General features: G+C 32.7%; 1 protein-coding gene across 1 annotated transcript; it reads left to right on the top strand.

Moving 5' to 3' along the window:
- The first annotated feature begins 9,172 nt into the window (after positions 1 to 9,172).
- LOC131047148 (phospholipase A2-alpha) lies at positions 9,173 to 10,177 on the top strand. The gene is made up of 4 exons (XM_057981005.2): positions 9,173 to 9,322; positions 9,403 to 9,448; positions 9,754 to 9,879; positions 9,965 to 10,177. Exons 1-4 carry the CDS (start codon positions 9,239 to 9,241, stop codon positions 10,138 to 10,140), a joined length of 432 nt encoding a protein of 143 aa, XP_057836988.1. The 5' UTR covers positions 9,173 to 9,238; the 3' UTR covers positions 10,141 to 10,177.
- Positions 10,178 to 10,767: the final 590 nt, after the last annotated feature.

Genomic DNA, 10,767 nt, shown 5'->3' with positions numbered 1-10,767 from the left:
TTTTTTGGATCTGAGTAGAAAAGTACCATCAATTCCATCTCCCAAAATTTTGGGGAAAAAGACGAGGACCGTGGCGAAAGTACACACAGTTCGACCAACTTTTTTCAAAATTTTCAAGGATGATAGAAATTATGATTTTAATATGAAATCCAAAAAAACAGCCGATTTGGAGATGTCTAGATTGGTCAAACTTGCAATCAAAGGTCAAAAATACAAGAATCTTTAAAAATTAGGGTTTTATGATTTAACCACCGAGTTTTTAAAATAAAGAGATAGATTTGAATTGCAATTTTGAAATAGAAATCAGATCTGAAACAAGTAATTAAAATTTTACACTTCATAAGCTTAATTTTCTTAAAATAAAAAATTAGGGTTTTTTAATGCAATTAACCTCTAAAATTTGCAAATAGATCAAACTTGGAAATGAAAATTGCAATTAATCAGATCTAATTATGAGAAATCAAAATTAATATGTAAGACGTTGGGTTCCCCAAAATGTGAAGTAGAAAATTGAACCCTAGTGACTCCCCACCTAGGAGAGAGAAAGGAAGTCACTAGGATGTTTTCACTTGGAGGAACTTTACATTCAAAAGAGGGGTTGAATCTACTAGATCCAAAACGAAGAGAAACAATGATATGAATTCTGAGTGGATTAAAAGGGTTGAAGTGTGTTTTTTCCTCTTTTGTAAATAGGAAAGTTGTCTTGTTGACTATGTGGAACAAAGAGAGAGATTGAATGAAATGAGGAGCCACCAGTACGGGATCGTGCTGTAACTTCGGATTTGAGATAATTAGACTGATACGGATCTACCCTCCAAATTTGGAGAAAAGTCTTCGGGACCGTGGCGATAGTGTACATGGTCCTCCACAAAATCCGCGAAATAAAAATGGTTCTTCTATCTCTGCAAATGAAGCCCAAACTTGCAATTACAACTGCGCACCTGCAACCTTGTAGATCTGCAACTTCTTGATGATGATTGCTTTGATTCTTGAATGTAATCACAAGTGTTGCATGAAATGGCATGTAACATGACAAAACCCTAACACACACACACACATGCTTGCGAATGAATGTTGTAATATTTCTCCCATGGATGAATGAAGAAGACTTGGATGCTTGAATGCTTGATCATGTATATCTTCACCTATGCTTTCTTATGATCCCTTCGCTTGAATTTTGCCTCCCCTGCAAATGAGAAAACCAACTCCCTTTTATACATGCCTCGGAAGATTAATTCATCTCACCGAAGGCCAACATTGAGGAGATTTGGGATCCCGAAGTGCAGATAGGGCCGAGCGGACCTATCATGGGGCCACCCTAAGAGGGGGGAACAAGGGCGTGGCGCCCCTGTCTTGCCCTATCTTGGGGCCCGAATAGGGTCCTAAGGCTATCCCAGGGCTCAAATAGGAAGGGTCAAGGGGTGAAAATGTAGAAAGAGGTCTCGGTCAGAAAGGAGGATGTTGTCGCCAGAGTGAGGACTTTAAATGTGACTAAAATTGCAGGAGGCACAATTTTATGATGCTACACTAATGTTCTAAGTGAATGCAATTTTACAATAATATATATAAATGAGCATGTCCCCCTTTTATGAAAAATAATCTAAAATCAATGTTGATGTTAGATTATATTCACACGTCATCATAATTTTATTAGGGAGTCTTTATTGGGAACTCATTTTCCTATTTGTAGCTTGTGTACTTTATGACATGCATGTCATGATATTTGTTTTTTCCTTTGTCCATTCTTGGAAAATGTAGTTGTATATCTTCTTGAATTTTTTATTTTTATTTTAAAATGGATAAGTACACTTGTTCACATTTTCATCAATTCCTCTAGTTTTTCTCTTACATAAGACGCCTTCAACTTTGGTTATAGGCTATTATCCAATGTTAATAATTTTTTCACATTAGCTTTTGGGCTTTATTAGTGTTTTCTACTTGGTGGTTGTGTCTTTATTCACTTGCCCCTTGGTTTCACTCAACTAAAGAGGCTTAACCTTCTAGCAACCACTTAAAAAATTGCTACTTGATGGAAGAACTATTGTTGTCACTTGGGTGAGTGCACCAAGATGGTGGATAGAAAAGTGGACACATGCAAAAAAAAATGAAATTTTTCATAACCCGTGCGTATATAGGAAATTCAAAAATGTGCTAGGATTAGAAACCCATATGGGTTTTGAGGAAGTTTTGGCCTTATTTTTGCATAACCCATATAGGTTATGTAGAACTAGGAACCAAATAGGAAGTGGGGAGAGAGAGAGAGAGAGAGAGAGAGAGAGAGAGAGAGAGAGAGAGGAGAGAGAGAGAGAGAGAGAGAGAGAGAGAGAGAGAGAGAGAGAGAGAGAGAGAGAGAATAGGATAAGATAACGAGAGGGGGAGGGAGAGGGGAGAGAGGGAGAGGGAGGGGGGAGAGAAAGAGAGAGAAGGGGGAGAGGGTGAGAATATGATAGGATAATGAGAGAGAGAGAGAGAGAGAGAGAGAGAGAGAGAGAGAGAGAGAGAGAGAGAGAGAGAGAGAGAGAGAGAGAGAGAGAGAGAGAGAGAGAGAGAGAGAGAATATGATAAGGAGAGAGAGAGAGGGAGAGGGAGAGAGAGAGAGAGAGAGAGAGAGAGAGAGAGAGAGAGAGGAGAGAGAGAGAGAGAGAGAGAGAGAGAGGAGAGGAGGAGAGGGTGAGAGACATGAGGTAGAGAGAGAACGAGAAGGAGAAAAGGGAGAGAGACTCGATAGAGAGAGAAGTGTGAGGGGGAGAGAGATGAGATAGAACTCAAGGAGGATAATTAGGGCTCATAATAGACAGAGATGGTGATGGCGGAAGGAAGATGAGAGAGAGAGGAAAAGAAGAGAGACATGCATGTATACAAACATATATACATATATCTATATAAATATATGTATATATATAACTATAGATATGCATATATACATACATAAACACATATTATATATGTATGTCTATACATATGTGTAGTAAATTCTAAGTTTACAAGCATACATTATTATGTCTTCATAACTCATATGGGTTTTGTGAAACACAAAATAATGGTTTTAGTTCTACATAACCTGTATGGGTTATGCAATTCGGGTTATGTAGAATTGCATGAATAATGGTTTTAGTTCTACATAACCTGTACAAGCTATGCAGAACTGTGAATAGTACTTTTTGTTTTTCAAAACCCGTGTGGGTTTTGGCTTGGTAAGAGGGTTGGAAAATGACCCTAAGGCTAGACATTTTTCATCTCCCAACATGATTTCTCGACTTTGTTGTCGTCAGGTTTACAAACATGATCAAATGGGCATCTCTAAAATACCACCATAATCTCACATGTTCTTAGTTTTTTGACCATATAAATTTTTCTATTCAACATTAGCATAGTAAACTTTAATTTTCTTTACTAGTGCCTTGACAGTCCTCATAGACATATGCCTACCATTGTTTTAATAACTTTTGATATACTTGACCAGATTCAAAATAAATTACATATTATTGTTCTAAACTAGATTATATATACTTTTAAAAAAAGAAGTTTGCATTTTCAATTATTTTGATGCAAGTTATGCTCAGCGCATGAACAGGTACCAAATTTTCAGGATGCAGTCACTTCAAAAAACCATTAAAAAAAATAATCAATGGAAAATTACAAAAAAATACACAACTTCTAGATCTCACTCTTACCTAACATCCTATCAAAGGGTTTTGCAAAATGCTAAGTCTAACTATATATTTTGTGCATCACACGAAAAACAACTATGTTATATTTTTCTGAAAAAATCAGGAACATTTTTTCGTGCGCGAGAGGTTTGACCCTCTTAATCTTATCCAATTTTTAAAAAAATTAGTAGTTTAGAAACTAGATCCAGAGTACTACAATTTTTATTTTTTCTCAACTCCTATTTTTGAGTGCATGACTTTCAAATATCTCTTTGAAGTTCAGGTTTACCTGTTTTTTAAAAAAAAGTGGTCACTTATACCCCCCTTTTTGTTCACAATCTTAGTGCACTTACCCACTTTGTGAGTCATCTCTACCTTGCTAGGGGTTGCACAATTGCTTGTTCTAACACTTTATCTGAGAGCTACTTGTAACCTACCATAGATTGTGACATTGACCAATTGCAGGCAAGCAAGACCATATCATGACCCCAATAATGGTTGGCCCCTATTTTGCATTCATAAGGAGGTAGTTTTCTTTTGGAATGAATAGATTTAGGACATGGTGTCAATTTAAAAAAAAAATTAAGTGTCAAATGTTGGTTATAAAAAAATTCATAACAATAATAGTTTTTTTTCTAATTTTTCTTTTGGTACATTTTATTGGTGGTTGAAGCACAAGAATTCCATCTTTGGTACTTGAGCTCATTATTTTTCTTAGAATTTTGGAGATCAAATAAGTATTATAAATACATTATTTAGCTTTTCTCAACCATCCACATGATTATTCTAGATTTAGCCCAAAGTATTTTTTATTTAGTTGGTTAGTTGTTTTATCAACTTAGACATTTTTGTACTTGTAAAAATTCTATTTTTTTTTTTCAATGTGTATTTCAACTTATTGATTGTATGAAATTGTTGATCTTTGATTTATTTTCTTAAGGATAAGATCATGTGTTTTTCTATTCATCTTTCTATGACAACTCTAAATATGGGTAATTATGAGTATTTATGAAAGGGCATCTTGATATATTTAAGGGGGATTTTTTTTGGATCTTATCTTTATGGAATCACACTTGGACCTATACACTTGAGAGGAATTAAAGACATGGAGATAATATTGATCATGTAATAGGATTAAAGTTTTCCAAAGTTGATTATGAGAATACATGTTCTATTTTGAACCTTGAGTATGCGCACACACCTTGGACCAACATTTTGGAGAGATGTGGAGATTATTGTGTTTCATCTTTCCCATTTGATCCTACTATGAATTTCATCGTACCCATTGATGATGTAGATAACATACCCTTTGGCCATGATACTTTAGAGGATCTTAAATATTTTGAAGGTATTGAATGTTATGATGATATGAAGAATTTTCCTATTTCTAACTCTATTGTTATCAAAATTGATTCCCATCACCTATTACTTCTCCAAAGTCTAGTATTACTTCTTTGAGAGCTTCTATTGATTCTTTATAACACAATAAACTTAATTTTTTCTAGATCCACCTAATTGGAATTCCCATTTATCATACATTTCATCCTTGCTTGTGGAGTCTCACATTTTTTATTTAGAGGATTCATTAGAGGTTTGCATTACTTGTTTGATGGCATTGATGTTATTGTTTCATCTTCAATTTTTTTTGGATATAATTGATATTTTTCCTCTCTAGTTTCAAATTCTATATTTAAGTATTTTGTTCTTATTTTAGATTAGACATCTTTTTGTAGCAAAAAGAAACCAAAGTCACATTTAGAGACACCTATTTGTATTTGATTTCCTTATTCATCTAGATTATGTGAATGATTTCTACATTCACTAATGGATCTATTTCTAAGGAAAGGAATGTTGCTCATGGGAAGTGGATTATTTTATGTCTTCTTGAGAATTCAAAATTGGCATCGAAGCTACTTCTTTTAGGAGAAGGCACAACTTCTCATTCATTTCATCTTTCCTATAAGGGGTATTCATTATTTATTTGTGATGGACTTGGTTAATTGTGATCCATCACTTGTACATACTTGTTTCCTCCCTTTTGGAGAGGGGTTTTTTCTCACTATTTTTTTCTCCTTTACTCATATATTATGAGGAGTCTTTGTTTATAATTTGTTACTTTATTAGGCCTTTTTGTTAGGACCCATCTTTAATTTCTTCTTATGTGTGTAGCGTCCCTAAGTCACACTTAAGGTTGGTGTTGGTATGAAATTATATTCACAAATTACCATACATTAATTAGGGAGTCTTTATTAGGAATTTAAATTCTTATTTTTAGCTTGTGAATCTTGTGACATATATTATTATATTATTTTCCCATTTTGTCTATTATTGACAGATGTGGTTGTATATCTTGTATTTTATTTATTTGTATAGTAAATAAATACACCCATTCACATTTTGCATTAGTTTTTCTCTTGTGTAGAAAATCTCTCCTATGTAAAATAATTAATGCAGAGATCCTTGACCCCTTGTATAAACTAATGAACTATGGAAACATCATGCTTACTGTAGACACCTAAAACTTGCACAACTAATTAAATAAATTTTATTCATTTTATTTTCATTTATTCGCCTATTAATTAGACTAAGGTTTAATTAATATCCATATTCTTCCAATTAGCCTATTAATCAAATTAAAGATTTGATTAAAATCCTTTCCTTCTAGCCTAACCTATTAATTAAACTAAGGTTTGATTAAGTACCCTTTAGCCATTTAATTGAATAAATCTTATTTATTTAATTAAAACCCCCTTTTTTCCTTTTAATTGAATTTACATTTGATTAAAATCCCTTTGCATTTAAATAAATCATTATTTATTTGTGAATAGTCCCCCCACTTGCAAAATCCTACAAATGCAAGTTGCACCCCTTTTGGCTAAAATAAATATTTTATTTTATCTAAAAATGCCTATTTCCCTCCACTTGCATTCTCCTACATTTTTCATTAGCATGCTAATAGTCTTCTATAACCCCTCTAATCCCTCATTAACTAGCCTAATTCCTCTAATCATGTCACATCCCTAAACTTGGGGGAGTCACTTCTCCAAATTTGGGGAAAAGTCTTCAAAATGTGTTGAAGACTTTACCTTCTTCAACAAGTTAACTTGTTGAGTCTTCCAAACTTGTAAGGCTCTTACAAAAGCCTTGAAGGTTATCTACCTTCCAACAATTTAACCTCCAAAGTATTCAAAGACATTTAATGCCTCTTACAAGACATCACCCTAGCCCAATGTGATGGTTGTCCCTTTGGCCATCCCTCAACTTTGCACAAGAGTTTACCTCTTGGACAATAGAATGCTCCCTTGGATAATAACATTATCCAATGATGTCATCTCTTGAGGCTATACCTAATGCTTGCTTAGCATCCTCTCAAGCCATTTCAAGGTGACATTTGTCAACTTAGGATTGGATTGAATCCCCCTCATGGATTGGTAACTTTCAATCCTAGCCCTTGTTAAGATTGCTCAATCTTGGCCATCTATTTCTCTATTTTCTCTATAAATAGAGCCCATTTCTTCAATCTTAGAATCGATCATCTTGTGCATCAAACTCATAAACATTTTTGTAGGTTATCAAGGAGCTCAATTTGTCATCTTCAAGCATTTAGATCATCTTAGTTGCATGCTAGTTTAACTTTCATCATGTTGATAGTATCATACTAATCCCATTTTCATGCTAGCTTAATTTACTTTCTATTTTGATTTATAACTCTAACATAATGTTTGATTTGTGTGTTTGACGTTGTTTGATTCTATTTTGCAGATTCCACACTTTCCAACACACACTTACTATTATTGAAATTAATTGAAGATCCAGGACCTTAGTTTTTCAGAAAAAAAAGATGGTTAGAAAGATGAGACAAAGATTGAGGTCTTATGGGTGTCTTCAAAATCTTTTTCTAAAATACACAAGTTTGATGGAGATCACACAACTTTTCTTAATTTTTTGTATGTCTTTTGTAAAACACATTTTGGACATCCATATTGTCTATCCATCTCTTAGGAATGGTAAATTTAAACTTAAATTCCAAGCCCGCTTTATGAAAAATGTATATGAGCCATAATGTGAATGTGTTAGGGAAGGGGTACTAGTAGCCAATATAGCTAACTTCGTGCAACCCTAAGCTCCTAGACATTACATCAAATTTGATTTGTTTTGTTTTCTTCTTATGCAACTTGAGAGCTTATAGTTATTGTTTTGGCTTGTGGGTAATTATGACAAATGTGATAGGATTTTCTATGTGCACAAGGATAAGAAAGTGGTTATTTCAAGGTGACATGCAATACATATTCTCTAGTGCTTTATTAATCATTCACTTTGACCACCACAAAATTTTCTCAACTAATCCAATACTTACGCATTAAGAGCCCAATATTCATGTGCTATAGGTACCAATACTATTGCCCAATTTCTCTATTTAGTAATTTTTTTCTCAACTAATGGGTATACAATTGGGTGGCTATTGCCTCAATAGATGATTTTTTAGCACGGGCTTTTAATTAACATGTTCCAATGAATGATTATTGGAACATGGGCGGTAATTGGACCCCTTCTCCTATAACATACACTAATCATGTTTCATGGAATGCAAGCTTGATGTGGGGAATTCAGAAACTTTGGCCACTTTTTTCCCCAAATTCAGGCACATGCCCTTTTATTGCATTTGATTTCCTAAAATAGCTATTACAATTATCTAAATATATCAATCCTAACAAATCATTAATTAGTCTAGGTTAATTGTGCGTATTTGTATGCATTTTATTGGACTCGCCTAGACTAAGCTCATGGAAAGTTTATTTTATTTACAAACCTAAATGATGTTAACATTTTACAACAATATCAAAATGGTGAAATTTACATACACATGCCATTTGTCATTTAGTTTTGTGTTTATTTTGAGGGGAGAGCTTTGATACACACATATATTTATAAATGACACAATATTGTGCACATTCATGCTTATTGTCGTATGCTATTCACCCAACTCATTAAACATGGTTCCTATCTACTCATTTTTATGCACATGTTTTCCATCAAGATTTAACCCATTTTTTTAATCTTACAACTAGTTCGTGACCTTGTTGTCATCTACTTTAACTTGCAAATTCAAATATGATGAACTTCCCACCTTTACCCTTCCTATTAGAAATGGCTAAACATAAATATTTACTCAATACTTTAAATACTTCACTAATAGACCAAAAATACTTTCTTAATTTTATTGAATTAATATTAAAAACGGCTATTTGCACCATACCCAATTCCATTAAAATACTTTTGTACAACATTCACGCTTCCACACGTTAGCCAGCTACCAAAAGAAGAGGTAAGCTACACGCATAGGTAGTAATAGCAAAGGTAATTTTCTCACCAAATTAGGAAAGGCAGATGATCCAAATTTTGGCATTATGAGAAAGTTTTAAATTTTAAATTCATATTCAAGCCATACGGCTTTCACAATATTAGTTTAAGTTGTTAAACAACCTGCAAGTTTTGTCGTTTTGAAGCTTAATGCAATGCAATGCTGTGCTGTCTACAACAAATCAAGTTTGCTGATTCAAACTAGAGAAGAAAAAGTAAACCTGTAGATGACAACGATGAATTGTCTAGTGTTTATTGTTTTGTTCTTGCAGCTTGTTTTACCATGCCCTAAAATAGTTGGATCAGAAGATGTAAGTTTATTCCCAAATTAAATTCCTTGTTAGAAAACCTGTAAATTTTTTAAATTATGATCTCCGGTGTTGGAATACAGGGCGGAAACGGCTGCAGCAGGCAATGCCAGTCAGCTTTTTGTTCTGGTATGCCTTCTCAACCTTCATTCTATTTAAATATCCATCCAATATTTTTTCTATTGTTACAAATGATTGTGTGTTAATAAATATGGTTAAATGCAGTACATTCAAGGGTGTTGTCATTGATTGTTTTTAAATTTGATTGTGTAAACTTTTTTCTAGACGGTTTGAATCAAATCCTATGAATTATCATAACAAAAGTTTATGAAACTATCCAATTGAAAAACAATACATACTAATATCATGAACTGTATAAATTATATGCTGTAATTGATAATGTCCTTAATGTGATGTAATTATATTATGGGTAGTTCCTCCTTTGCTGAAATATGGGAAGTACTGTGGAGTGGGTTATACTGGATGCCCAGGAGAAGTTCCCTGCGATGGTTTAGATGGATGCTGCCAAGCTCATGATTTCTGTGTTCAACAGAAAAACGGTAACTTAACAATCCATTATCATTTTGTGCTTTGAATGTACAGCAATGGGAGATATTACATAATATTATTGGGGTTGTGATGTAGATGACTTACTGAGCCAATCATGCAACAACAGTCTCTTAGATTGCTTAGCTGTGTTCAAAGCTACAGGAGCTCCTGGATTTTTGGGAAACACTTGCAACACAGAGAATGTAGAAGATCTGATTCACCATATAATTCAGGCAGCCACATGGACTGGAAAAATTATAAACCATCCTTGATCAAATAACCATCAACCAAATGTATCTCCGGGTGAATTGTTTTCATCTGTATTCTTATAAATGATATTATATTTTGGTTGTTAAACAATAAATAAAAAATAATTTGGCATTACCTTGAAAGAAAAATAAACAAGTGAAAATTTGTTAAACTGCACTTTATATAACTTTTTTTTTTTTTTTTTTCATTTTATTTTTTCAGTCAATCTAATGTATATCTTTGAGTAAAGTTTAAGATTGATTTAAAATTTTAATTAAAATGTTTATTTGTTAATTATTTTGTGTTATTTTTTAAATAAATTAATTTTTTATCATCAATACAATTTTAATTTATTAATAAAATTGAATATCTTAAGAAATGATTCTTTTTTATTTATTTGTTAATATTAGGTCTTGCATGTATTTAGATGTGTGAATTTTTTCACACTTTAAAAAAAAAAATTATCTAATAAAATATTTATTTAGTACAAAATTATATTAAATATTAAATTTTAATTTTTAAATTGAAAATATTTAAGAAAATCAATAGTATAAATTTGAACACATTAATTTACAAATAAAAAAATGATTAAAATGAAAAATCTGAAATCAGTACAAAAAAATAATAATATGGATATGTTTAATATGGTT

The sequence above is a fragment of the Cryptomeria japonica genome, chromosome 3 (genome assembly GCF_030272615.1).
Source record: "Cryptomeria japonica chromosome 3, Sugi_1.0, whole genome shotgun sequence".
In the NCBI taxonomy this organism is placed as follows: domain Eukaryota; kingdom Viridiplantae; phylum Streptophyta; class Pinopsida; order Cupressales; family Cupressaceae; genus Cryptomeria; species Cryptomeria japonica.
Note: the sequence above shows the minus strand (reverse complement) of the source record. Positions and strands in the feature narration are given on the sequence as shown.